At 44.1% G+C, this 23,319-nt stretch overlaps 1 protein-coding gene across 1 annotated transcript; it reads left to right on the top strand.

The window, feature by feature from the left end:
- Positions 1-215: 215 nt before the first annotated feature.
- On the top strand, positions 216-22,980 carry IDNK (IDNK gluconokinase). Its single transcript, XM_082244242.1, has 5 exons — positions 216-284; positions 5,069-5,099; positions 9,039-9,125; positions 19,052-19,095; positions 22,492-22,980. The coding sequence occupies exons 1-5, from the start codon at positions 247-249 to the stop codon at positions 22,832-22,834; spliced, it is 543 nt and encodes a 180-aa protein (XP_082100368.1). The 5' UTR covers positions 216-246; the 3' UTR covers positions 22,835-22,980.
- The last annotated feature ends 339 nt before the right edge of the window (positions 22,981-23,319 follow it).

The raw sequence follows: 23,319 nt of genomic DNA, 5'->3' as shown, positions 1-23,319 counted from the left end.
CATTAAACATATGTATACAGTATCTATTATAACAGAATAATATTTGACCAAAATAGGATTTACCTATGGAACAGATGACTTTTAATTTTGTTATACAAACGCTAAAGGCTGGAGAAGTTAGTAGCAGGGGCGTGCTCTTGTGCAGTACCTGATGAAGCCGGCAGGGGTGCTCTACTACTAACAGAAGACACAATATAGATTGCAGCAGACTTCCTGGTTGCAGAGCGGACTGAGCCCGAGGGCACAATGATAGTGGTGATAATGGGAGTGAGCGGCTGTGGGAAGTATGTATAGTGTGTGTGTACATGAGCTGTGAGGGGTCTAGCAGTACACGGGTCAGAGCTGTAACATAGAGGAGGAGGGGGGAGCAGTGTGCTTACATTAGGAGAGAAGCTGTGCTGTATAATAGTGAGGAGATCATACATAGGAGGTGAAGTAAGTGTCATAGGGAAATGCTATGCAATAGTGCAGAGTGTGGCTTTGGTTGTATTATGCAATGGTCTCACACTTTATACTGCACATACACAACACATGGACCCTGGTGTTTCTCAACCTCTTGTCGTTTATGGCATCCTTTCAGAATATGGAACATGAGGTCCTCTACTACATCACACTTTCAGACATCAAAATCCCCACCTTCCATCATATCCAAGTGCTCAGCACCCCTCTTCGCACCAGAGTCCCCCCTGTCCATCCCCCTTTCACATCAGAGTCCTCAGTACACCCCCCCCCCCATATCCTGTCCCTACTCCTTGCCCGCTTCACCCCCGAAAAGGTTTTACCACCTTAATGACCAGGCCATTTTTTGCGATAAGGCACTGCGTCGTTTTAACTGACAATTTTTAATCAATTTAGGCCAATATGTATCCTGCTACATACAATGAGGCCCCTTTCACACGAACAATCCGATCAGATCCGCCTGTCAGTTTTTTAGGCGGATCTGATCGGATCTTCCATGCATCCCTATGGGGCAGCGGATGTCAGCGGTGACCTGTCCACTGACATCCGCATCCGATCCTGTCCGTGAAATCTGGACGGATGGAAAACCTATTTTCCATCCATCCAGCGGATCAGATCGGATAGGATCGGATGAGAGTGGATAGGCGGTCCGTTCTCATCTGATCTCCCCATAGAGAGCAGCAGGGCTCTGACACCTCCCTCTCCGCACACAGAGCGGAGGCGGAGCTGTCATCTGCCTGCTCAGCAGGGATCACAGCCATTAATGTCTAAACCGCTGACAACAAAAGTGAGTACACGCCTGTGTCCAAATTGGGCCCAAAGTGTCAATATTTTTTGTGGCCACTGCCTTAACCCTCTTGGGCATGGAGTTCACCAGAGCTTCACAGGTTGTCACTGGAGTCCTCTTCCATTCCTCCATGATGACATCACAGAGCTGGTGGATGTTAAAGGCAGTGGTTATCTTGAAGGTGTGTTTGGGGCCGTTATCATGTTGGAATACTGCCCTGCGGCCCAGTCTCCGAAGGGAGGGGATCATGCCCTGCTTCAGTATGTCACAGTACATGTTGGCAATTATGGTTCCCTCAATGAACTTTAGCTCCCCAGTGCCGGCAGCACTCATGCAACCCCAGACCATGCCACTCTCCCCACCATGCTTGACTGTAGGCAAGACACACTTGTCTTTGTACTCCTCACCTGGTTGCCGCCACACACGCTTGACACCATCTGAACCAAAAAGGTTTACCTTGGTCTCATCAGACCACAAGACATGGTTTCAGTAATCCATGTCCTTAGTCTACTTGTCTTCAGCAAACTGTTTGCAGACTTTCTTGTGCATCATCTTTAGAAGAGGCTTCCTTCTGGGACAACAGCCATGCAGACCAATTCGATGTGGTGTATGGTCAGAGCACAGACAGGCTGACTCCCCACCCCTTCAACCTCTCCAGCAATGCTGGCAGCACTCATACATCTATTTCCCAAAGACACCCTCTGGATATGATGCTAAGCATGTGCACTCAACTTCTTTGGTCGACCATGGCAAGGCCTATTCTGAGCGGAACCTGTCCTGTTAAACCACTGTATGGTCTTGGCCACCGTGCTGCAGCTCAGTTTCAGGGTCTTGGCAATCTTCTTATAGCCTAGGCAGTCTTCTGGTTCATGTCAGCAGGCACAGTGCGACTTGCGCATTTGCAGTGTGCACCCGGCTGTGAAGCCACAAGTTGTCAGCCTGGTGCCCACAGTTGAAATGCCGGGGAGAAGAGAGGGAGAGAAGTGACAGTTTGAGTAAGCACATTGTTGGATCCTGCGACAGGCGAGTGTGTGTTTATTAAAAGTCAGCAGCTCAACTTTTTATAGATGCTGACTTTTAATAAACACAAATACAACTGGAGCTTCTCTTTAACAGTCTTTCTTTCTCTTTCACATTAGAGTTTCCATTTCCCATTCACATTCACATTAGAGCCACTAGCCCCCGCCCCCGCTTCACATCAGTACCTTCAGCCCCCCCCATCGCCTTTCACAATAAAAAACAAAATTGTATCCCCCAATCCATACACTCGATGTGAATAGGGGAATCATCCCTGCTGAGCATTGTATTCTGACAGCCACTAATCAGTGTTGTAGGATATAGCCTTCAGTGCTGATCAAGCAGGGAAAATCTGACAGGGTGGTTGTACAGAAGTCTATCAGTAGATTGACTTCTGTGCAGCCACAGTGCCAATGCATGGAAAGATATTTGGCCAGTACCTGTCAAACCAGCCAAATTTTAATCCATGTATGGCTGGCTTAAGACCACCCTGGAAATGAGCTTTGGCAAGTCGGGCATTCCCTACCCCGCAGCAACATATGTATACACCACTGCAGGGTGGGAAATGCACTAGCCTCAGATGATTGGCCCAGTACAATGACCGCTTTCTGACAGGCTCACTCAAGTGGGTTCAGACTAGAATCCAAGCACGCTCAAATTCATCCCTATTACAGTCCAAGGAAATTGTTAATTTGTTCAACATTTTTTATAAGACAAACATTAGATCTTAATTTAAATAGTGCCTACAGATAAGGCAACATACATGAACGAATGGCACATAAAACTTGACAGTATGTATTCATTTTATGGATTTAAATCAGTGGTCTCCAAAATCCGGCCCGGGGGCGAGATGCAGCCCCTTGCTTGCTTTTATCCAGCCCTTGGGGCACTAATAGCATCCACTGATGCCAACAATGGGACCTAATCCCCCCCCCCCCCCCCACTGACAGCAGTGAAGGGGCACAGTATCTCCCAATGATATCAAAGATGGGGGCACAATTTCTCCCAATGACAGGAAGGCTTGGGGCACAATTCCTTCCAAAGCTACCAAAGATGGGGAGCACAATTCTGTGTTATGTGGAAAAAGTAAATATACCCCTATTTTTACCACCACTTAATATGAAGTGAAATGAAATAAGAATTTGGTGCCAATGATTAAAACTTCCTTAGGCTAGGTTCACACCTAGTTTGTGCAGGCACGGAATGGGCTGCTGTGCCTGCGTTGCATGCAGGAAAAAGATCTCTGTACCACTTTGGAATCTGTATGGTGATTTTGCACCATGTGATTTCCCGGCAGTTCCTGCACCTGCAAATGTGCTGCGTTTTTTTAGTGAGTGAGGGTGCCATTAAGAATAAATAGCAGCCCCGCGCATTTCTAAAGAGCAGTGCGTTTTGGTTGTGACTGCGGTAACAGGTTTAAATCTCGCACAATAGTGTGAACCTAGCCTAAAGCCCCGTACACACGTACCGATGGTCGGCTTACAAATGTTCCTCTTTTCTCCCCGGGATGTCGGTGTCTGCTGAAAAGTGCAAAGACAGCACAAGGACAGCACAAGAATTTTGTCCGCCGACTGCAGAAGTGATGTCATGTAATGGTTAACTTTCCCTGTGTTTTCTATTTTCTGAGCATGCCCAGTCTTGCAAATCTGCGGTCTGTCGGCCGAATTGTGTACTGACAGGCGAACAATCGTCCGTTCTGGTGTCGGCATACAAATATTTTCATGTTTGCAAGAAAGACTTTTGTCCGCGGATTGTGCGCAGACATCTGTCGGAGGCACCATACTAACACGCGTACAATCGGCAGATCCTTCGTCCACCGACGTTTGTATGCCGACGATCGGTACGTGTGTACGGGCCTTTAGGGAGTGCGTAGGTGGAACCTGCCTTATTTAAAATTCAGATATCTAGGGCTTGGTGTTCTCTTTACTATTGATGTGAGCTGTTCAATTCCCTCAGCACAAAGGTTGAGATGCCCATGTGTCTGGCAAGGGATTTAAAAAAGATTTGCAGTTAATCATTCCACTATAAGGAGAATAATCTACAACTGGAGTAGATTTCAAACTGCTAACTTGTCCAAGACTGGCTGAACCAGCAAAGTTACCGAAGAGCTAACTGTATGCTAATAGAAGGTAAGAGAAAATATCTGCAAAGTAAGGTGCATTCCCCATAGAAAGCTGTCACAGGAACAGGTGAAGTTCCCATTGGGAGATTTCCCCTCTCAATCACCTCTCAATCTGGTCACAACTCTAAAAATTTGTATTTTTCATTACCTTCTCTCTGTGACAATGATCGCCAGTACAAATAAAAAGGGTAAATCTACCTAACATATAAAGTAATATAAACTTGAAAGACCATCATATTCTTCCCTACTCTATGCAAAAGTTCAAAAAAGTAAATACACTTTAAAGCCCAACTCCAAGAAACGTAAAAATGATCTCGTAAACTACTTGTTTAGGTCTAGGCGGCATAACAAAGATTTAATTACCCGCATCTCCGCACTACTAGACTGGTCCCCCCAGTGTCCTCTTCCCTCCTGCAGCAGTCTAAGGTCTTGGGTTCTTGGGTTGAGAGGGAAAGGATGTGACAGGAATGGAAGGGTAAGGGTATTTGAGGGAGGGAGAAAACTGAATAGTTTTTTTATTAGCCAATTACAGGATTCTTTAAGATCTCTATGACTTGCATAGAGTACTTGGGTCACTTATGATAGTTGTCAGTCCTTCAATATCCTTTACATTGCCTGTTTATAGGTTCAGACATCAATGACCTGTCTACATCATTGTCCCTTCACATTTGATTTTTTTACAGAACTGAAGTAGGATCCCAACTGGCAAATAAGGTACGTTTATTATGTATTCTCAAAGTACATTGGAAAAACCGAACTAAACAGTGCAATCGGTCTATTGTGTATTGGGTAATATAGAAATACACAATTCATAGATGACATTTTGAAAGAGAAGTATGGATTTAAAAAAAAAAAACATTTAGGCTCCATGTACACGGGACGTTAGAAAAAACGTGCTGCAAAGCTTGTTCTGACGCCGGGAAAAAGCAGCTGTTAAACGTGCTTTCAGTAGCTTTTTCCATTAGCGTTATTGCATGTTTGGCCACATTGCTTTTAGCAGCGTTTTTTCTGCCTCCATTCAAAATCAATGGTTCCCTATGGGAGCCTATTGATTTGAATGGAAGGCGCATTGCAAGTCGGATCGGGATGATCCGACTTGCGGTGCGACTTGCGCTGTGAGAATCTTGAGGGGGAGCTCCACGCCAAAAATGGGGAAAAAGACTGCGTGGGGGTCCCCCCCAGGTTCCAAACCAGGTCCTTCGGGTCTGGTATGGAATTTGAGGGTAGCCCCACGCCAAAAAAACGGCGTGGGGTCCCCCCCCAAATCCATGCCAGACCCTTATCCGAGCATGCAGCCCGGTAGGGCAGGAAGGGGGAGGGGACGAGCGAGCGGCTCCACCCCCCCTGGACCATACCAGGCCACATGCCCTTAACATGGGGGGGTGTTGGTGCTATGGGGCAGGGGGAGCTCTGCACCCCCCACCCCAAAGCACCTTGCCCCCATGTTGATGAGGACAAGGGCCTCATCCCCACAACCCTGGCCGGTGGTTGTGGGGGTCTGCGGGCAGGGGTCTTCTTGGTATCTGGAAGCCCCATTTAACAAGGGTGGCCCCCCAGATCCTGGACCCCCTCCCTATGTGAATGGGTATGGGGTACACTGTACCCCTACCCATTCACCCCATAAAAGACAGTGTATGTAAATAACGACAGGAGACGTTTTGGAAAGTTTATTAAAAATCTTCATCCGGTCTTCTCCGCTCTGGTCTTCTCCCTCTCCGCCCTTCTGCTCTTTTGCTTTTCTCTCTTCTGCTCTTTTGCCCTCGGCTCTTCTTCTTCCACCGGTCCTCCTCTGACGATGTCTCCGGTGATTATGCCGGTCTCCGGTCTCTGCAGCTTGTTATATAGCCATTGTGGGCGTGGCCGCCCAATGGCGTCATCAGGAGACCCCACCCCTTGATGGCACAGATGACGTCATCTGTGACATGAGGGGGCGGGGTCTCCTGATGTCACCTGGCGGTCACGCCCACAATGGCTATATAACAAGCTGCAGAGACTGGAGACCGGCATAATCACCGGGGACATCGTCTGAAGAGGATCAGAGGAAGAAGAGCCGAGGGCAGAAGAGCGGAGAGGGAGAAGACCGGATGAAGATTTTTAATAAACTTTCCAAAACGTCTCCTGTCGTTATTTACATACACTGCCTTTTATGGGGTGAATGGGTAGGGGTACAGTGTACCCCATACCCATTCACATAGGGAGGGGGTCCGGGATCTGGGGGGGCCACCCTTGTTAACCACTTTACCACCGGAGGATTTTGCTGTCTTACGTCCAGGCCACTTTTTGCGATTCGGCGCTGTGCGAATTTAACTGACAATTGCGCGGTCGTGCGACGCCGTACCCAAACGAAATTTACATCCTTTTTTTTACCACAAATAGAGCTTTCTTTTGGTGGTATTTGATCACCTGTGCGATATTTACTTTTTGCGCTATAAACAAAAAAAAAGCGTTTATTTTAAAAAATAACAATATTTTTAACATTTTTGTATATGAAATTCCTCCCAAAAAATATGTAAAAATCAAATTTTTAAAAAATTTTTGGCCAATTTGTTTTCTGCTACCTATGTTTTGGTTTGGTAAAAAAAAATCATAATAAGCATATTTTGATTGGTTTGCGCAAAAGTTATTGCGTTTACTAACTAAGGGAAAGATTTCTGTGATTTTTGGTGTTTTTTTTTTTTTTTTTAACGAGTAATGGCGGCGATCTGCGATTTTTTTTTTTTTTTTTTTTTTTTTTTTTTTTTTTTTATTTATTTTTTTTTTTGCGGGACTGCGACATTGCGGCGGACAGATCGGACCCTTGACTGACATTTTTGACACTTTTGGGGGTACCAGTGACATTACTGCAGTAATCAGTGCTATATATATGCACTGTTACTGTAAAAATGACACTGGCAGGGAAGGGGTTAATTTTATTGGAGAGGGAGGGGTTAATGTATGCCTGGTGCTTACTAACGTGTGGGGGGGGGAGGTGACTGAGTGAGCCAGGGACAGATCGGATGTTCAGCTATGCTGAACACTCCGATCTGTCACTCCCTATCATTTAGGAGATCCGCCCGCTCTGTTTACACAGGCGGGAGGATCTCCAAACTAGATTCCCCGACGATCGGGGAAGAGCGGCGGCGTTCGCCGCCGCTCCTCCCCTGGCCCGACTCCCGCTGTGAATGAAAACAGCGGGAGCGCGCCTACAGGGGGAGGAGTCCAGCGACGTAGGTCTACGTCGCTGGACGATAACGAGCCACTGTGCCACAGTAGCAGCACAGTGGCCGGAGGTAAAGTGGTTAAAGGCCACCCTTGTCCTCTGTCCTAGGAGGCACTTTGCACATGCTCAGTTTGGTGTGTATTACTATAAAGTTTTTTTCTTGGGAGGGTGCATGTGATTAGCACAGGGCCAATCAGCACTGTCCAGAGAGAAAGTCAGGGGTCATGCAACCTCATAGGACAGTCAAGAGGAGAATAAATCTCCCCCTACAAGATTTAACCAGTGCTTGGCCAGACACTGATAAAAGTCACAAGACTGCTCTAACTGCTGATGAGAAAAGGTATTGCAGTTTTGCATTGCCATGTTCTGTGTACTGTGGTAGACCAGATATAGTAAATACAGGTTCTGGGTTTAGTAACACTTTAACCATGAATGATGGCCCTAGAATTATTGCTCTCTGGCATGCATGGTGATATTTAGGCTCCATGCACACTAGCATTTTTTTAAGCTCCTAGAAGCTGTTATTAGAATTTTTTCTGTTCCTAGAAGCTAAATAGTGTTATTCCATGTGTTCATGCACACTACATCGGGCTATTAGCACGTGTTATTTTTTTTATTTTTTTAGGAGTGTTTATGCAGAAGAAAATAAAACGTTAAATGCTCCTAAACACTACTAAAATGCTCCTAACAGCTTTTTTCGAGTGTTTTTTTTTTTTTTTTTCTTTCTTCAAGTACTGTAAAAACGCTAATATTCCCATAAACTTCTAAAACGCTACTACAAGCTAGCACAGAATTACTATTATCAGCATTTTTCATCCAGCGTTTTCCTTGCTTTTTTGAGTGTTTAAAAAATGCTAGTGTGCATGGAGCCTTCAAATTTATTTTTACATGTTTACCTGTTACATGTTTACCTGGTTTTTATAAGCCAGGGGTAGGCAACCCTGGAAAAGATGGAGAGCTATCTGAACAACATGGAAGAGCTAAAAGTTCACTAGAGTGTACTTTACTTTTTTTTAAGGACATTACCTAGCAATGCTTTATTAAAAACTAAGGAGAGTTTGAAGAGTTCAGAGGTTAGTGGTAAGTAATGCAAAGCTTTGAGGTCAGTAGTAGGTAATGCAGAGTGCAGGGGTCAGGAGTAAATAGCTTAGAGGTCAGTAGTATAAAATGCAAAGCACAGTGGTCAGGCCTAAGTAACTCTGAGATCAGTAATATTTACCAGAGTATAGGGGTCAGTAGTATGTAACGCACAGTGCAGCGATCAGGAGTAAATATTGCAAAGTTCAGGGGTTGGTAGTGTGTAATGCAGGATTCTGAGGTCAGTAGTATGCAATGCATGGTGCAGTGATTTTAGTTTCAACGTCCTCAAGCATTACCCTTACTAATGTCATTAGCTATAAGAGACCCATTGTCTATAATGACAATTTTAAAGCATGCTGCTTGTTTTATTGTAGCTAAGGTGGAAATTCTATGATGCAGATGATTACCATCCACCTAACAATAAACTGAAGATGGGAAAAGGGATCCCATTAAATGATCAGGTAAACACATTTCATATATTGTAGCCATATGAGAATGAGATGTGATGCTAATTTACAGTGCTTTGAAAAAGTATTGCTACCCCTTGTTAGGCTGTGCCTACGTTTGCCCCAGGCAGAGGAAAAAGAGTAATTTTCTTCTGCATGAGGCAAGCGTATGCTACCCGTATGCTAACATACATAGAATATTTAATTACTGCTGACGTGCACCATATCTAAAAAAAAAAAAAAAGATCTACAAAATATAATTTTATTACTTTTTATTAGTCATTTTTTAAAAAAATGGAAAGAATCACAGCTGCTGATTGGTGGAGGAAGATTTGCCACCATGGCTTGCACGTGGGGATTGGGGACAGGGTAAAGTTAATTCAGGGTGTGAGTGGGTGGCCTGGGGCAGGCGTTCATGCCCACAATCATGGTGGTAGGGGGATCCTTGAAATGAGGGAGGTGTGGGATCTGGGTAGAAATGGGGATGAGCAGGTTGTTGAAAAGGAGGATGAAATTCAACAGAGGAGTGCAAAGGGGGGGGGGAGGGATAAAAGGAGGTCTGAGACTGGGTAGGTGGCGACTGGCCTCTAGGGGGCTGATATTGAGAGGGGGTGCTAGCGCTGCTGAGGTCCCCGGAGGCCATTAGGAGATCCTGAAAATCATTGTATGGATCGCTTGGGGGTGGCCCACTGCTTAATTTAGCATTTTGGTATTGCATTGCAATACCTTACATGCGATTCATACAATGCTTCTCCTGGTCTCTCCCAATGTCCTCCAGGATATGATATGAACTGCGCAAGAAGCAGACGGGTGGGTTGCCAGGATCCATGAAAGCATTCACACTGCGCCTCTCCTGCCGCACTTCCTGCAGGAACGCTAGTACCCTGTCCTCACTTTCACTACTGAAACCGCCACCCCTCTGAGGCTGATTGAGGCCACGCACACGGTCACGGCCACGCACCTCGCCATGACTGTGGCTGCTTGAAGACACATCCAGGTCCCTGGATTCCTGGAAAAAAAATTAAAATGTTCAGATTGGCACATAGACAGACAGACAGACAGTTACCTAAAATGTGGAATCTTCCATCACACTTCCCACACTCGGTTGATGGGGGGATGCAAGGTCAGTGCTGTGAGTGGCACTGCTGGGTACATCTTCCAACGGCGCTTCCACTGCCTCCTCCGTATGCACTCTTTCATCTACGATGTTGGATGTTGTCCTGAAGAGAATAAAACAATCTCCTTGCCTAAAAATGTAAAAATGCCTGCAGAATAGGTAACCTTTTTTTTTTGTTTCAAGTGGACTTGATTGGATGCTCCATGCACCCCTATGGAGCGGCGGATGTCAGTGGGGACATGTCCGCTGACACCTGCTGGTATCCGATCCGATCCGGTTTGTGAAATCCATATGGATGGAAACCCTATTTTCCATCCGTCTGGAGGATCAAATAGGATCAGATAAAAATGGACAGATGGTCCGTTTTTCATCTGATCTCCAATAGAGGAGAACGGGGATCTGACAGCTTAGTCTCTGCAAAGTAGGTGGAGACAGACCTGTCATCCGCCTGCTCAGCGGATTGATCCCCGCTGAGCAAAACAGACTGCGGGGGCGGAAAGCCCATGTTAAAGGACCCCCTTTAACTTGAGGACTTAGAACAATGCACAAAGGGGAATATATGTGAGGGGGGAAAAAAAACATACTCTCTATTGTTGTCGATCATGGCTTGGCGGAGGTAAGCCAAATGGTTGTGGAACAAATGTGGCTTTTTTTGAGGAGCTGGTGCGCAAATATTCTGGGCCTTCCCCCTCCTCCATCAAATCCCTCCTCACACGTTCATGGAGTGACTTACAGCGTCGCTGTAAATTTTTGCCTACAGAAAGTCGAAAAGAAGGGTTATTACGCATTAACACGACACAGCAAAGGTATCATGCAATTAATGAAAATTTCTCTCTTTTTGCTGCATTGCTCATACGGTCCCAGTCTGGTGTCAGTGCAGAACTTATGTCCATCCATTTTTTCACCTTCCTTATCCGGTCGTCATAGAAGGGATGCGATCAATCCCACAGTTCTGGATGTACCTCCACTGCCGATATTTCTGCTTGGGGGACATCAGCAGCCATCTTCCCTGTCCTCTTCCTCTCCTCTCACAACCACATGGCTGAGCAAAGAATTTTTGGGTAAAGTAAGCATGAATTTCATGGTTTTCCTCTAATTACAGTGACAAATTACATTTTTCCTTCTTAAAAACGCCTGACGTGGCTAAAAGCTGATATACAGCGTTTAGGAACGTTTAGGCGCGTCACGCGTTTTTACAGTTGTAACGCTTGTCCTCGGAACGGGCTGGCCCTGGGGTTTTTTTTTGCAGCTTAAAAACGCCTATGCCACTTGGAGCTCCTAAAAGCCTGTGTGTGCATGAGGCCATAGAATAGCATGGAGGGGCGTTTTTAAGCTGCAAAATAAAAAAAAAACATCTGACGCTCCTAAAAGCAGCTGCAAAAACGCCCTGTGTGCATGAGGCACACAGTGGTGGTCTGGTGCAGTTCACTTCAGTGTGAGTGCAAACGGTGCCTGAGCACAGAACTCTCTATAGATCACTCAATGTGATCTGGCTGGCAGAGGTGATGATGTTCATGAATGCTTCCTTTTCAATCCCAGTGTAAACACACACTAACTAAACACACACCAACAAGGAGGAAATTGTACTCAGACACAGTTCTTGTCATAGTGTAAGTGCACCTTTTAATTGTACAATCTCAACTTATCTTGTCAAGTGGACCCAACTTCATAGAGAAAGCATGCTCCAGGTGGCTGCTCTTATACTTTTATTTATCTTCAGAGAGTCATAGAATTTAAAAAATCTTGAGTGATCTATTAGGCCAAAATTGACCACAAATTCCTCTGGGCTTCTAGTCAGTTCAGTAGTAGGTTATGCTTGCATGAGGGGGCTGTGGTCAGTATTTGCATTAGGGATCGACCAATTATTGGCAATGCCGATATATCAGGGGCCGATATGCACTTTCCCTGATATATCGGAACCGGCCCCTGAGGTTACCGATATTGCCGATATTCCAGGAAGTGCTGTACCGGAGTGATGCCTGCAGCTAGAGGCATCACCCCGGTACGGGCGTCCATAGCCGACGGTCGGCTGTCTTGTAATGTCAACCAATGCACCTGAGAAGCTGCTCAGCTGTCATTACAAGGAGCAGGAGGGGACGTTGCAAATCATCTTGTTTTTGCAAAAGTTACAGCCATCCTTACAATGCATTCAAAAGGCTGTTCGCATATTTTTTTCATATACAAACCTAAACTGTGTATGATTACTTTGCTTAAAGTGGAACTTAAGGCCCCATTCACACTTGTGCGACTTTGGACACCAAAGTCGCATGGTGACTTTGGACACCAAAGTCGCATGACAAGCCGCACCCCACATTTCCCAATGAGTACCGTTCATGTCTGTGCAACTTAAAGTGGTTGTAAAGGCTGAAGGTTTTTTTACCTTCATGCATTCCCGCCTCAGCCCCCCTAATACCTACCTAAGCTCGATCTCGATCTAGCGATGTTCATGAGACCTGAGACTCTCCCCGATCTCTCTTTCCTGATTGGCTGAGATGCAGCAGCAGGAGTCATTTGCTCCCACTGCTGTCAATCACAGCCAGTGAGGAGGCTCAGGAAAAAGCACGCACGAGTGCCCCCACAACAAACGGCTTGCTATGGGGAGGGGGGCCCAGAGCGCCAGCAGGGGACCAGAGAAGAGGAATATGGGAGCTGCTCTGTGCAAAACCACTGCACAGAGCAGGTATGTATAACATGTTTGTTTTTTGTTTGTTTTTTTGTTTTTTACAGCCGGTTCACATTTGTGCGGCTGTGGCGTTCGCATGTAATGTCGGAGCGCACTGCTCCTTCATTACATGCGATCGGCTGTGCGGTGCAAGTTTAGCCATACACTTTGTATGGCTAAATTCGCACCGCACCCGCAGCAAACACGCACAGGACCCTTTTTTGCAGCCGCATCAGGATCGGATCGCACAGCGGTTCACACTTGTGCGATCCGATCCTGTGCGAACTGCAAGATCGCATTGCGATATGCGATCAAACTGGGGGTGTCGTTAAGATTACATTAACACCCCTAGCGTATCGCATATGGCAGTGTGAACTGCCGGGGGTGCGTTTGCGATGTGGGAACAGGCTGCGGATTCGCAGCCTTCCCGCATTGCATAAGTGTGAACCGGGGCTTAATAAACTGTTTCCCAAACACTTTAAAGTTGCAGCAACTTTAACCGCTTGCTGACCGTATACTGTAGATATACAGCGGCAAGGCAGCTCTTCTGCACAGGATCACATACTAGGTCCGTGATTCTGCACTTATAGGTTTGGGGCAGTTTTTAGACACAGTGGGAGCTGATTGGCAGGTACGGCGGACTCAGTGTCTGCTGGCACCTGCAGATGGATCTGTATGCAGGCAGAACTGTGTTCTGCCTGCCTAGGTAAACAAGTCAGATCGTCTTTCTATCACTACAGAAGACATGGATCCTGTGTCTCTTCTAAGCAGAGGCACCAATCTCCCCCACAGTTGTAAAGCACTGGTCAGGCACACATTTAACCCTTTGATCGCCCCTGATGTTAACCCCTTCCCTGCCAGTATCATTAGTGCAGTGCATATTTTTAGCACTGATCATTGTATTAGTGTCACTGTTCCCCCAAAAAAGTGTCAGTGTCCCGTCTGTCCGCCACAATATCGCAGTCCTGCTATAAGTCGCTGATCACTGCCATTACTAGTAAAAAAAAAAAATAGTTTGTAGACGCTATAACTTTTGCACAAACCAATCAATAGATGCTTATTGGGATTCTCTTTACCAAAAACATGTAGTAGAATACATATTGGCCTAAATTGGTAAAGAAATTCGATTTTTTTTTTACATTTATTTATTGGATAGAAAGTAAAAAATATTGTTTTTTTTTTTTTTGTTTTTTTTTCAATTTGTCACCGTTTTTTTGTTTATAGCGCAAAAAATAAAAACCACAGAGGTGAGCAAATACTACCAAAAGAAAGCTCTATTTGTGGGTAAAAAAAGACATAAGTTTTGTTTAGATACAGCGTTGCATGACCGCACAATTGTCAGTTAAACTAACGCAGTGCCATATCGCAAAAAATGACCTAGTCATGAAGGGGGTAAACTTTTTGTAGCTGAAGTGGTTAAAGTAGTTCCTGCAGTACTTTGGTCATACTTTCATTTGACTTGAGAACCATAGACTTCAATGGAAACCCTCAAAAGTCACACCTGCATGATATACATGTGACTTTAAAAAAACAGCGTGGCCCCCCCCCCATCCATACCAGGCCCTTTGGGTCTGGTATAGATATTAAGGGGAACCCTCACAAATGTATTTATTTTTTAAAAAAAAAAAAAGGCGTGACCACTCCAAAATCCATACTAGACCCTTATCTGAGCATGCAGCCCATCAGGTCAGCAAAGGCGCATAACGAGCGGTGGTCCTGAACCATACCAGTCCACATGCCCTCAACAATGGCTCTGCTGTCCCCCCCCCCCCCCCCCCCCAAAGCACCTTGTTCCAATGTTGATGGGGATAAGGGCCTCCTTCCCATAACCCTGTCTGGTGGTTGTGGGGGCCTGCGGGCGTGGGGGTTATCGCAATTTGGATCCTGACCCCCCACCCCCTCCATGTGAATGGGTATGGTATGTATTTTGGAGGTGACCCCCATGCCTTTTTTTTTTTTTTTTTTTTTTGTGAGGTTCCCCTTAAAATTTTATACTAGGGCCTAGTATGGATAGGTACGCAGTTTTTTTTTTTTTTCCTTTATTTTTCATTGCCGACATTCTTTTGTTTACATTCAGCTGTCCGTGGGGAAGCCCGCTGACAGATAAATCAACAGTTGTTAAGGACACGGCGGCTGGCTTTCCGGCATGCTCCTTAACCAGCTATTCTTCACACAGAATTTGGATCAGTCGATTAATCGTTCAGAAAATTTGGAATGTTAGATTGAAGAATAGTTAGATGAAGAAAAAAACTAAATTAATTGTTCTGTTCTGCACATATCTAGTGACTTTATAGAGCACAAACAAAACAATCACATTGGTCAGAGCATAAGTTGCCCTCATCCAAAGTCGCATCAAAATTGCATCAAAGTCAAATTCAGGTTGCATTAAGTCACACTGTAAAGTCACAATGGAAATTGCACGATTTTTAAGTTGCACAAGTGTGAAGTTCTGCTATTGGTTCAGGCTGGGCCCTTTTGCAGGTATAGCTTTGTAAAACATTAAAAATACAGTAAGGGCCTATACTGTTTAAAATCCAGTAATACTGTACACTGTTTCACACTGCAAATACTTAGTTGCTCTGCAAAATTTGTAGAGGCCGATCTGCTGACAGCCTTAACCACTTGCCGACTGCGCACAGTATATTTACTGCGGCAGTCAGCCCCGGCCAGGCAGAGTGACGTAGATCTACGTCGCTAGCCTGTCACCGGGTTTTGAGCCAATAGCGGGCGAGCGCGCGCCCGCTGAGGCGTGCACCCGCCTAGGCTCGTTCACAGAGGAGTGCGGGCGTGTGACCGGCGGACCCGATGTCCGCCGGTCACACTACGATCGTCGGTAGAGCGGGAGAAAGGCGGGCGGCTTATGTAAACAAGCCGCCTGTCATTCTCCCCTGTGTAAAAATGCAGATCAGACGGTTCTACTATGTAGAACCGTTGATCTCTGTATTTACACCAATAGCCATGTCCCACTACAGTTAGAATCACGCCCCTAGGACACACTTAACCCCTCCCTCTCCAATACAGTTAACCCCTTCCCTACCAGTGTCATTTTTGCAGTAACAGTGCATATATATAGCACTGATTACTGCAGTAATGTCACTCGTACCCCCAAAAGTGTCAAAAATGTCAGTCAAGGGTCCGATCTGTCCGCCGCAATGTCGCAGTACCGCAAAAAAAAAAACACAGATCGCCGCCATTACTCGTTAAAAAAACACCAAAAATGACAAAAATCTTTCCCTTTGTTAGTAAACGCGATAACTTTTGCGCAAACCAATCAAAATACGCTTTTTGCGATTTTTTTTTTTTAACCAAACATATGTAGCATAAAACAAATTGGCCGAAAATGTTAAAAAATTTTGATTTTTACATTTTTTTGGGGGGGAATTTCATATAAAAAAAGGGAAAAATATTGTTATTTTTGCAAAATTTACGCTCTTTTTTTTGTCTATAGCGCATGATCAAAAAATCGCACCAAAAGAAAGCTCTGTTTGTGGGAAAAAAAGGACGTGAAATTTGTTTAGGTACAGCGCAATTGTCCGTTAAAGTCACGCAGTAAAAAATCGCAAAAAACCCCCTGGTCAGGAAGGGGGTAAAATCTTCCGGGGCTTAAGTGGTTAAAGTGGAATTAAGCCCTCCTATCCTTTACATTAAAGGAAGCTGCTTCTCTTTGATCTGCAACTTAGCATGATACTGCACATGTGATCAGTTATGACACCAGACATTTGATGGTGTGACAGTTTGGTAGAGGACACATGCAAAGGTGACCGTTAGCAATTCCAGGAATGTAACAAATTTTTGAAACCGTTCAGGTGCTCTGGGCTTCAGTAAAATGTCAGCCTCCAGCAAGAAGAAACAGTAACAATGCTGGAGGCAATTTACAGAATATGCTAATATTGGTAGCATAATTAATAATGTGGCATGTATGCTCCTTGGTAAAGAACATTTTTTTTTTTTTTTAATCAAGTTGTTATGGGTAAAGTTTCACTTTAATTAAAGGACATTAATGTATATAGAATTACATGCAGTTGTAGATAGCCATCTAAAAATGCAAGTTGCCTGGCTGCTTCTAGTCTCAGTGAGCCACAGGCCCAATAAAAACATGCTGCCAGTGTAGTCAGATTTTTTTTTGCTAAATATAAAGCTTTCTTTTAAAAAAATACTGCATTCCTTGTCCCCCCCCCCCCCCTCCAAAAAAAAAAAAAAGGCACTGTCCATTTCTGTTCACATATGTCTGTGATTGCTTTACATACATTTCTATTGTGATTTACTGTTTGAATGCGTTTTTAGTGACCTAAGTGTCAGTGCTGCACATTCACCTACATAATCATCTGTCTTCCCCGGCAAGTCAGCAGCATCCTGCAATACATCTTGACTAAACTGTTAGCTGAGGTGATAGCTGGCCGCTGATAAATGCTGACTGATAGTGACATCTCCTCCGGGGTTCCCAACGCATATTAGATTGAGCTGGCAAACCTATCACTCATTTTTATCATATCTGACAAGTACTGCTCTTCTTCAAAGAAAAATACTTGGAAAGAAATGTCTGTAAGCAATACTCTGGACTTAAATCAATTCCTGGGAGAAGTTTCAGATGTTCCTCTTCTCTGCCTTCTTTCTCCTAGAAATTTCCATAAATAATATGGCTGCACCAAGCTTCCAGCTGTGCTGTTTGAAATTAAGTTTAACAAAGTGTAAAATAATCATTTTTTTTTTTTAAGTGAACACCCAACTCCCTAGGATGGAGTATTTAATGGAAAGAAAAAGCACAATTGTTTAATGAAAACTGCTTCCCAAAATAGCCTTATTGACCAGTCCAAGAGTGACTTGGAGAGGCCTTGTCAAGCTTGGCTCTTCCAGTATCCTCAAAATCAGAAAATGAACAGATGTTGAAAACTACAAACAAAATCATACCATAGAATACCAGCATTGATAAATAGACAGTGGTCTCCACTCCCTTTGCCATGTTCCCATGGCCTGAAGAGTCTGCCACACTGCTGTTTAGGGCTCTGGCAAGATGATATCCAGCAGTCCCTCCTCCAAAAAAGATACTGTTCTAATATTGCCCTGTGATTGGTATTTGCAGGCTTCCCTTCAGAAAAGGTAATTCTGCTGCATTAGAGGCCAAAGCCATCCCATTGTAAAAATCCAGGAGATGGTTACTAAATGGGTGGGGGGGGGGATGTAAAATAAGAATGGGTTTTAGAATTTTTGTGTGATGTTTAGACACTATTTGCGGTTAGATCAATGGAGATTATAGCCCCGTACACACGTACCGAATGTCGGCCGAACGATCGGCCGTCTTTTGTCCGGTGCTGTCCTGTCGGTTGAAAAGTGCTAAAGACTGCAGACGAATTTTGTCGGCCAACAAAAGCCGACTGCAGAAGTGATATCATGTAATGGTTAACTTTCTGTGTGTTTTTTCTTCTCTGAGCATGCCCAGTCTTGCTCATCTGCTGATTGTCGGCCGAATTCTGTACTGACTGAGGAACAATCGGCCGTTCTGGTGTTGGCCAACAAAAATTTTAAAGCATGCACACCAGATTCTGTTCGGCCGAAAAGTCGCAGTCGGTTGTCGGAAGCATCATACTAACAAGCCGACAATCGGCCGATCGGTCGGTGGCCGAATATTTACGGCCGACAATCGCTACGTGTGTACGGGCCTTATCTGTTCGTGAGCTACTCACAGACACTACTGGGCAAGGGGGAAAAGAGACCGGACAAGCTAGAATAATTATCCAGTCACAGATAGATATAAGCTACAGCTGTAGTTTTTTTTTTTTACAGCTCTCTGCATAAGCAAAAGTATTATTGGTTATCTGAGATGAATATTTGTGTGTACAGAAGCACTGGCATACAGAACCCCATTCCTGTACTTGCTGTTTAACTGCAGTGGCCATGCATGGATCGAAATTTGGCCGTTCCCTGCTGTACCAGCCGGATTTGGATCCCTGTATGCCCTGTTTAAAGGGAGAAAATGGTTCAGCTCTCATGTCTTTTGTAACTCCATTCTGGGTAGAATTTAATCTGGCAGCTATGCTATGGCTTTGATGTCACACTTCTAGCGAGCATACTGGGATCACTGATCATAATGTGAAATCAAGATATGCAGTAGCTGTGTATGTATGTATTTTAACCTACAGTAATGTTTTTACGTACCATTCGCAGGACAGACAGCCTTGGCTTTGTGAGTTGCATAACCTGATAACCAGGTGGGTAAGCTCTGCAAAAATTGCTGATATCTGCTGAATCGTATCGTATTGTATTAGCTGGAGAACAGGCTGTAATTTTCCCTTGAAGAGAAAAACCCACAACTATGGATCCTCAAAGTGCTATGAAAAGGGTGCCCATACTCTAATGCATAAAGGGAGGTGCTTCCAAAATATACATGCCAAAAAAACACCAAAGGAAAAATGCACCTACAAATGCTACCGATTTTCAATACAAAATATTAGTTATTGGACATACATACGCCAAGAAACAATGGCAAAGATAAGGAGTGGGGTGGGTTGTGTTGAGTGGGGGGCCAGGGTAAGGGGAGGAGGATCAACATCGGTTTTACCAAGGTGGAGAGGAGAATATTCCTCAAGGGGTATATGTGGGGAAGGCGTTTCCCATTTTAGCCATTGTCGATTGTCAAATGTATGTCCAATAAATACAATTTTGTATTTAAACCGGTAGCCTTTGTAGGTGCATTTTTCCTTTGTTTTTTTGGCATGTAATTTTCCCTTCCCTGACAATATTTATCAATATGTATACCTTGAAGAGTTGAGCATGCCTCTTGATGGAGCAGCGATCTAGTTTGTTGTTTGAGGCCTAATTATCACTCTGGCACCCTCACAGCTGACAATAGCCACAGAGGGAGATTCATCTATCTGCAAGGTTTAGTGTGGATGGAGGATTTTGTTAGATATTTTTTAGTGGAGCCTGTGTATAGCAAGCCTAAATACCTGTTGATCCTGTCTACAGGTTCCCCTGTTGGCATCCTCCTGCCTGACAATAGCCATATTGGGAGATTCATCTGTCTGCATTTGTTTAATGTGGATGGGGGATCCTGTTAGATTTTTTTTTGTTCATCCTGTGTATGGAGAGCTTGAATACCTGGTGATCCTGCCCATTTCTGCTTTATCTCCCCACTATCTCCCAATTCTGCAGGACTTAATGTTCTGTCTTTGCTATTCTCAATCTGCTGAAATCAACCCCCCCCCCCACACTGGATGATTAACAGCCACTGAGACTGGGACTTGCTTTAAATTGAATTGTCCCTTTTGCTGGAAAGCATGTCCTATTACAAGAGGAGATTTAGAAAAAACATCACTGCTGTGTTAAAGCTAGCGACTCGACTGAGTGCATCATATATATATAATATAATTTTTTTTTTTTTTTTTACTATAGTTACACTTTAAGGAAAAGTGTATTGAATCTGCATGTAGCACCATCTGTAATACATTATGGGAAAGTATGAATAAACAGATAAAGACACATCTGATATAAGCATTTGTTTTCAGGGCAACTGATGAAAGCCATACAAAAGCAGATGGCTGCCTTGGTAAAAAGTGAAATATGAGACTTACCTAACCTAATAAAATTATTATTTTTAATTGTGCTACTTTCCTTAATGTGATCAAATACTGTAAATTTAAAATATTTTGTTTTGATCACTGTAGGAATGATTAATGAAGCACTCATGCACAATTGCTCTACAAAGAAATAATCAGTGACCATAAAGGAAAGCTCATTTCTGGCCGAGCGTAACACTTGTTACAGTGTTCAGTGCTCTGTGATTGCTCTTTATTTAATTGTGTTTATGCTGTAGAGAACAGGAAATATCCCATAGGTATTTGAGCTAGAAGTCCAGGCAGGGTTATGTGATATAAGCAATATATTGCTACATGTGGCTGGACAGATGTCGTTTTTAAAGGGTTAGTACGCCCTAAACCGATATTATTTTTGTCATAAGCAGTCAAGCTAAACCAAATAATAAAAAAACGGAGTAAATAAAAACCTGATTTTACTCAGCAGCCCCCTGTGAAATAATGAGTTACAGGAAAAAATCTTTTGTCTAATCACTGGACTCAATTTAAATAAAGGAAAAACAGCAAAAAAAAGGGTTGGCTCTGGATATACTTTAAGCAAAGTCTTCCCCATCTAAAAAGTGATGGAACTTGGATTTCAAAAATCTTTGCAGCCTCAATTCTATTTTGAAAGATGCAGCTTTCAAGTGGAGTAATCACGCCAAACCACATTTATGAAGTGTCGCCCAAAAAGAAGTTCCGGTGCTACTTTTGGGTGACCAGCTTCACGCGATGCAGTTTGTCGTGTTTCTAGTGCAATTTATCACGCAGCAATCGCAGCATAACCGCACTGCGTTTTTAGGTGCCATTAAAACGGATAGCATCTAAAATTTGCATTGTACGATTTATCATTTTACAAGAGCGTTTTGAAATCGTGGGCAGAATCGTGGCAAAACGCCCAGGTGTGAATGCAGTCTTAGGCTGGCCATACACTATATACAATTTTATTGTACAATTTTTCTTTAGATATACCAAAACCATATAAAAGGAGGTCACACCTAAACCATTTCCAATTTGTATGCAATCAGACAGGCCCTTGCACTACATAGTTGAAAGTAAATCTAAAGGAAACTGAATAAGAACATTGTATAATGTATGGCCAGCCTTAGAATAATAAGGAAGTGAAGGTTATTGCTTGTCTAGACCTTTGGCTCACTTTAAACAGCTTGGCAGGGAACTACAATCAGAGGGGCTTATCACTTATCTGAGCATGACCTTTGCAGTGTTTGTGACTGGTTACACAGATGATTATTATTAATTAGTGAAACTAATATAAAAAAAAAAAAACTTTGATACACACTGTTCTGCACTCGCTTTGTATACCTTGTTCTTTTGGCCACTGCAACCTACAAAAGAAAGAAAATAACTAATAGACAGCTATCATGAGATACAGAAACTGCCATAGATTTTGCTGGTTTCCTGGCTTCTGTCTGATTTGCAAATTCAAGGTCAGTAAGCTTTGAAGCCAGAGGATCAGCATGTCACCCAGGAAACTAGGATTCTCAGAAGATCAGCTTTGTGAGCCCCGTACTTCTCTCTTGACAGGATCACTTTAAGACCCCCCCACATATTAAACAAATGGGGGGATTAGCTCCGTGCCACTTGCAGAGCTATCTTTTTACCGGCACGGAGATGCACGGGTGCTGCATGCATCCCCATGCCGGGGATCCTATTTTAGTCCATTGGGACATGCAGTTGCATGGACAGAGCTGCTGTGTCTCTATATGACATGTGAGTGCATGAGGGTCCCTGAACTCACCCTGTGTGCATGAGGGAGAACCACAGCAGCGTCTCATATAAGAAAACATCAGCTCTGTTCATGCATGTGTCCCAATAGATTAAATTGAGGTGGCGGCACGTAGAAGAACGTAGCACCTGTGTTGGCAGAAGACCGCCCTGCATGGGGCACAGAGCTAATCACCCCGTGTGAACGGGGCCATAAGCAAAGATTTCCAGACAATAGCAGTTTACTAAAAGTGTAAGGACAAAACGGATGAGATTGATGGTCATGTTGGTGTTCTGTTTTCCCCTTAGTGATGAAGCCCGTGGTCATCATGTGGTGTTGGCATGCTCTGCACTGAAGAAAGCCTACAGGGAAACACTGGCCACTGGGACAAACCTATGTACATCTGACAGACAGCAGCAAGAAAACCTGGATTCAGATATATTTTTCATCCACTTACAGGGTTCACGGAAACTGATCTCAGAGAGGATTCAGAAACGAACAGGACATTTCATGCCGGTGGAATTGTTAGCATCACAGTTTGACACGCTGGAGCCTCCAGCAGCACCTGAACATTTCATGGCTGTAAATGTGGAGAAGGACGTTTCACAAATAGTTTCAGAAATACAAGGTGTGTTAGAGGGTAAGATGTAAGACCCTCCTTTAGAGCGGACGTGGACTGATGAAAAGGCTGTGTTATCAAGGATTACCTTTAGCATAATGTGCCATGGCAGCAAAGTGGGGAGAGGTTCCGATATTCCAGTGTGGGTGTGCCTTCCCTGGCCACCATTATAAGCTTTGGGGGGGTGGTGCACAAGTCATTCTACAGCTCTGTCATGAGAAAGTGTAAGGCTGCCATTGCTCTTTTGAAAATGTTTGTTGCCTTGTTGTGTTGTGTCTGGCATCCATACTTTTATATCATAGACCTGGAACAAGCCTCCTGTAAATGAGTATCAGAAATCCTTTTCCCTATACTTGTTCCAAGCAACAGACTCTAAAAGCATGGAAGCCAAAACATCGGTATAACAGCCAGGGAACTAATATTCATAAAGGAAAGGACATCAGCAGCAGGCTTCATACTTTTCTCATGACAGAGTCATTATAAGGGCCCATTGTGTTACAGAAATACATGTCAACCT

This window comes from Pelophylax lessonae (genome assembly GCF_965119305.1).
Source record: "Pelophylax lessonae genome assembly, chromosome: 1".
NCBI lineage: Eukaryota > Metazoa > Chordata > Amphibia > Anura > Ranidae > Pelophylax > Pelophylax lessonae.
This window is presented reverse-complemented; position numbering and strand designations above follow the sequence as displayed.

Bases quoted from the DNA above. Each gene is read 5' to 3' on its own strand.
- IDNK (XM_082244242.1), top strand. From the start codon at position 247: ATGATAGTGGTGATAATGGGAGTGAGCGGCTGTGGGAA. The intron at 5,100-9,038 runs GTACGTTTATTA...GTTTTATTGTAG, and splicing joins GATCCCAACTGGCAAATAAG to CTAAGGTGGAAATTCTATGA. The intron at 9,126-19,051 runs GTAAACACATTT...TACCATTCGCAG, and splicing joins GGATCCCATTAAATGATCAG to GACAGACAGCCTTGGCTTTG.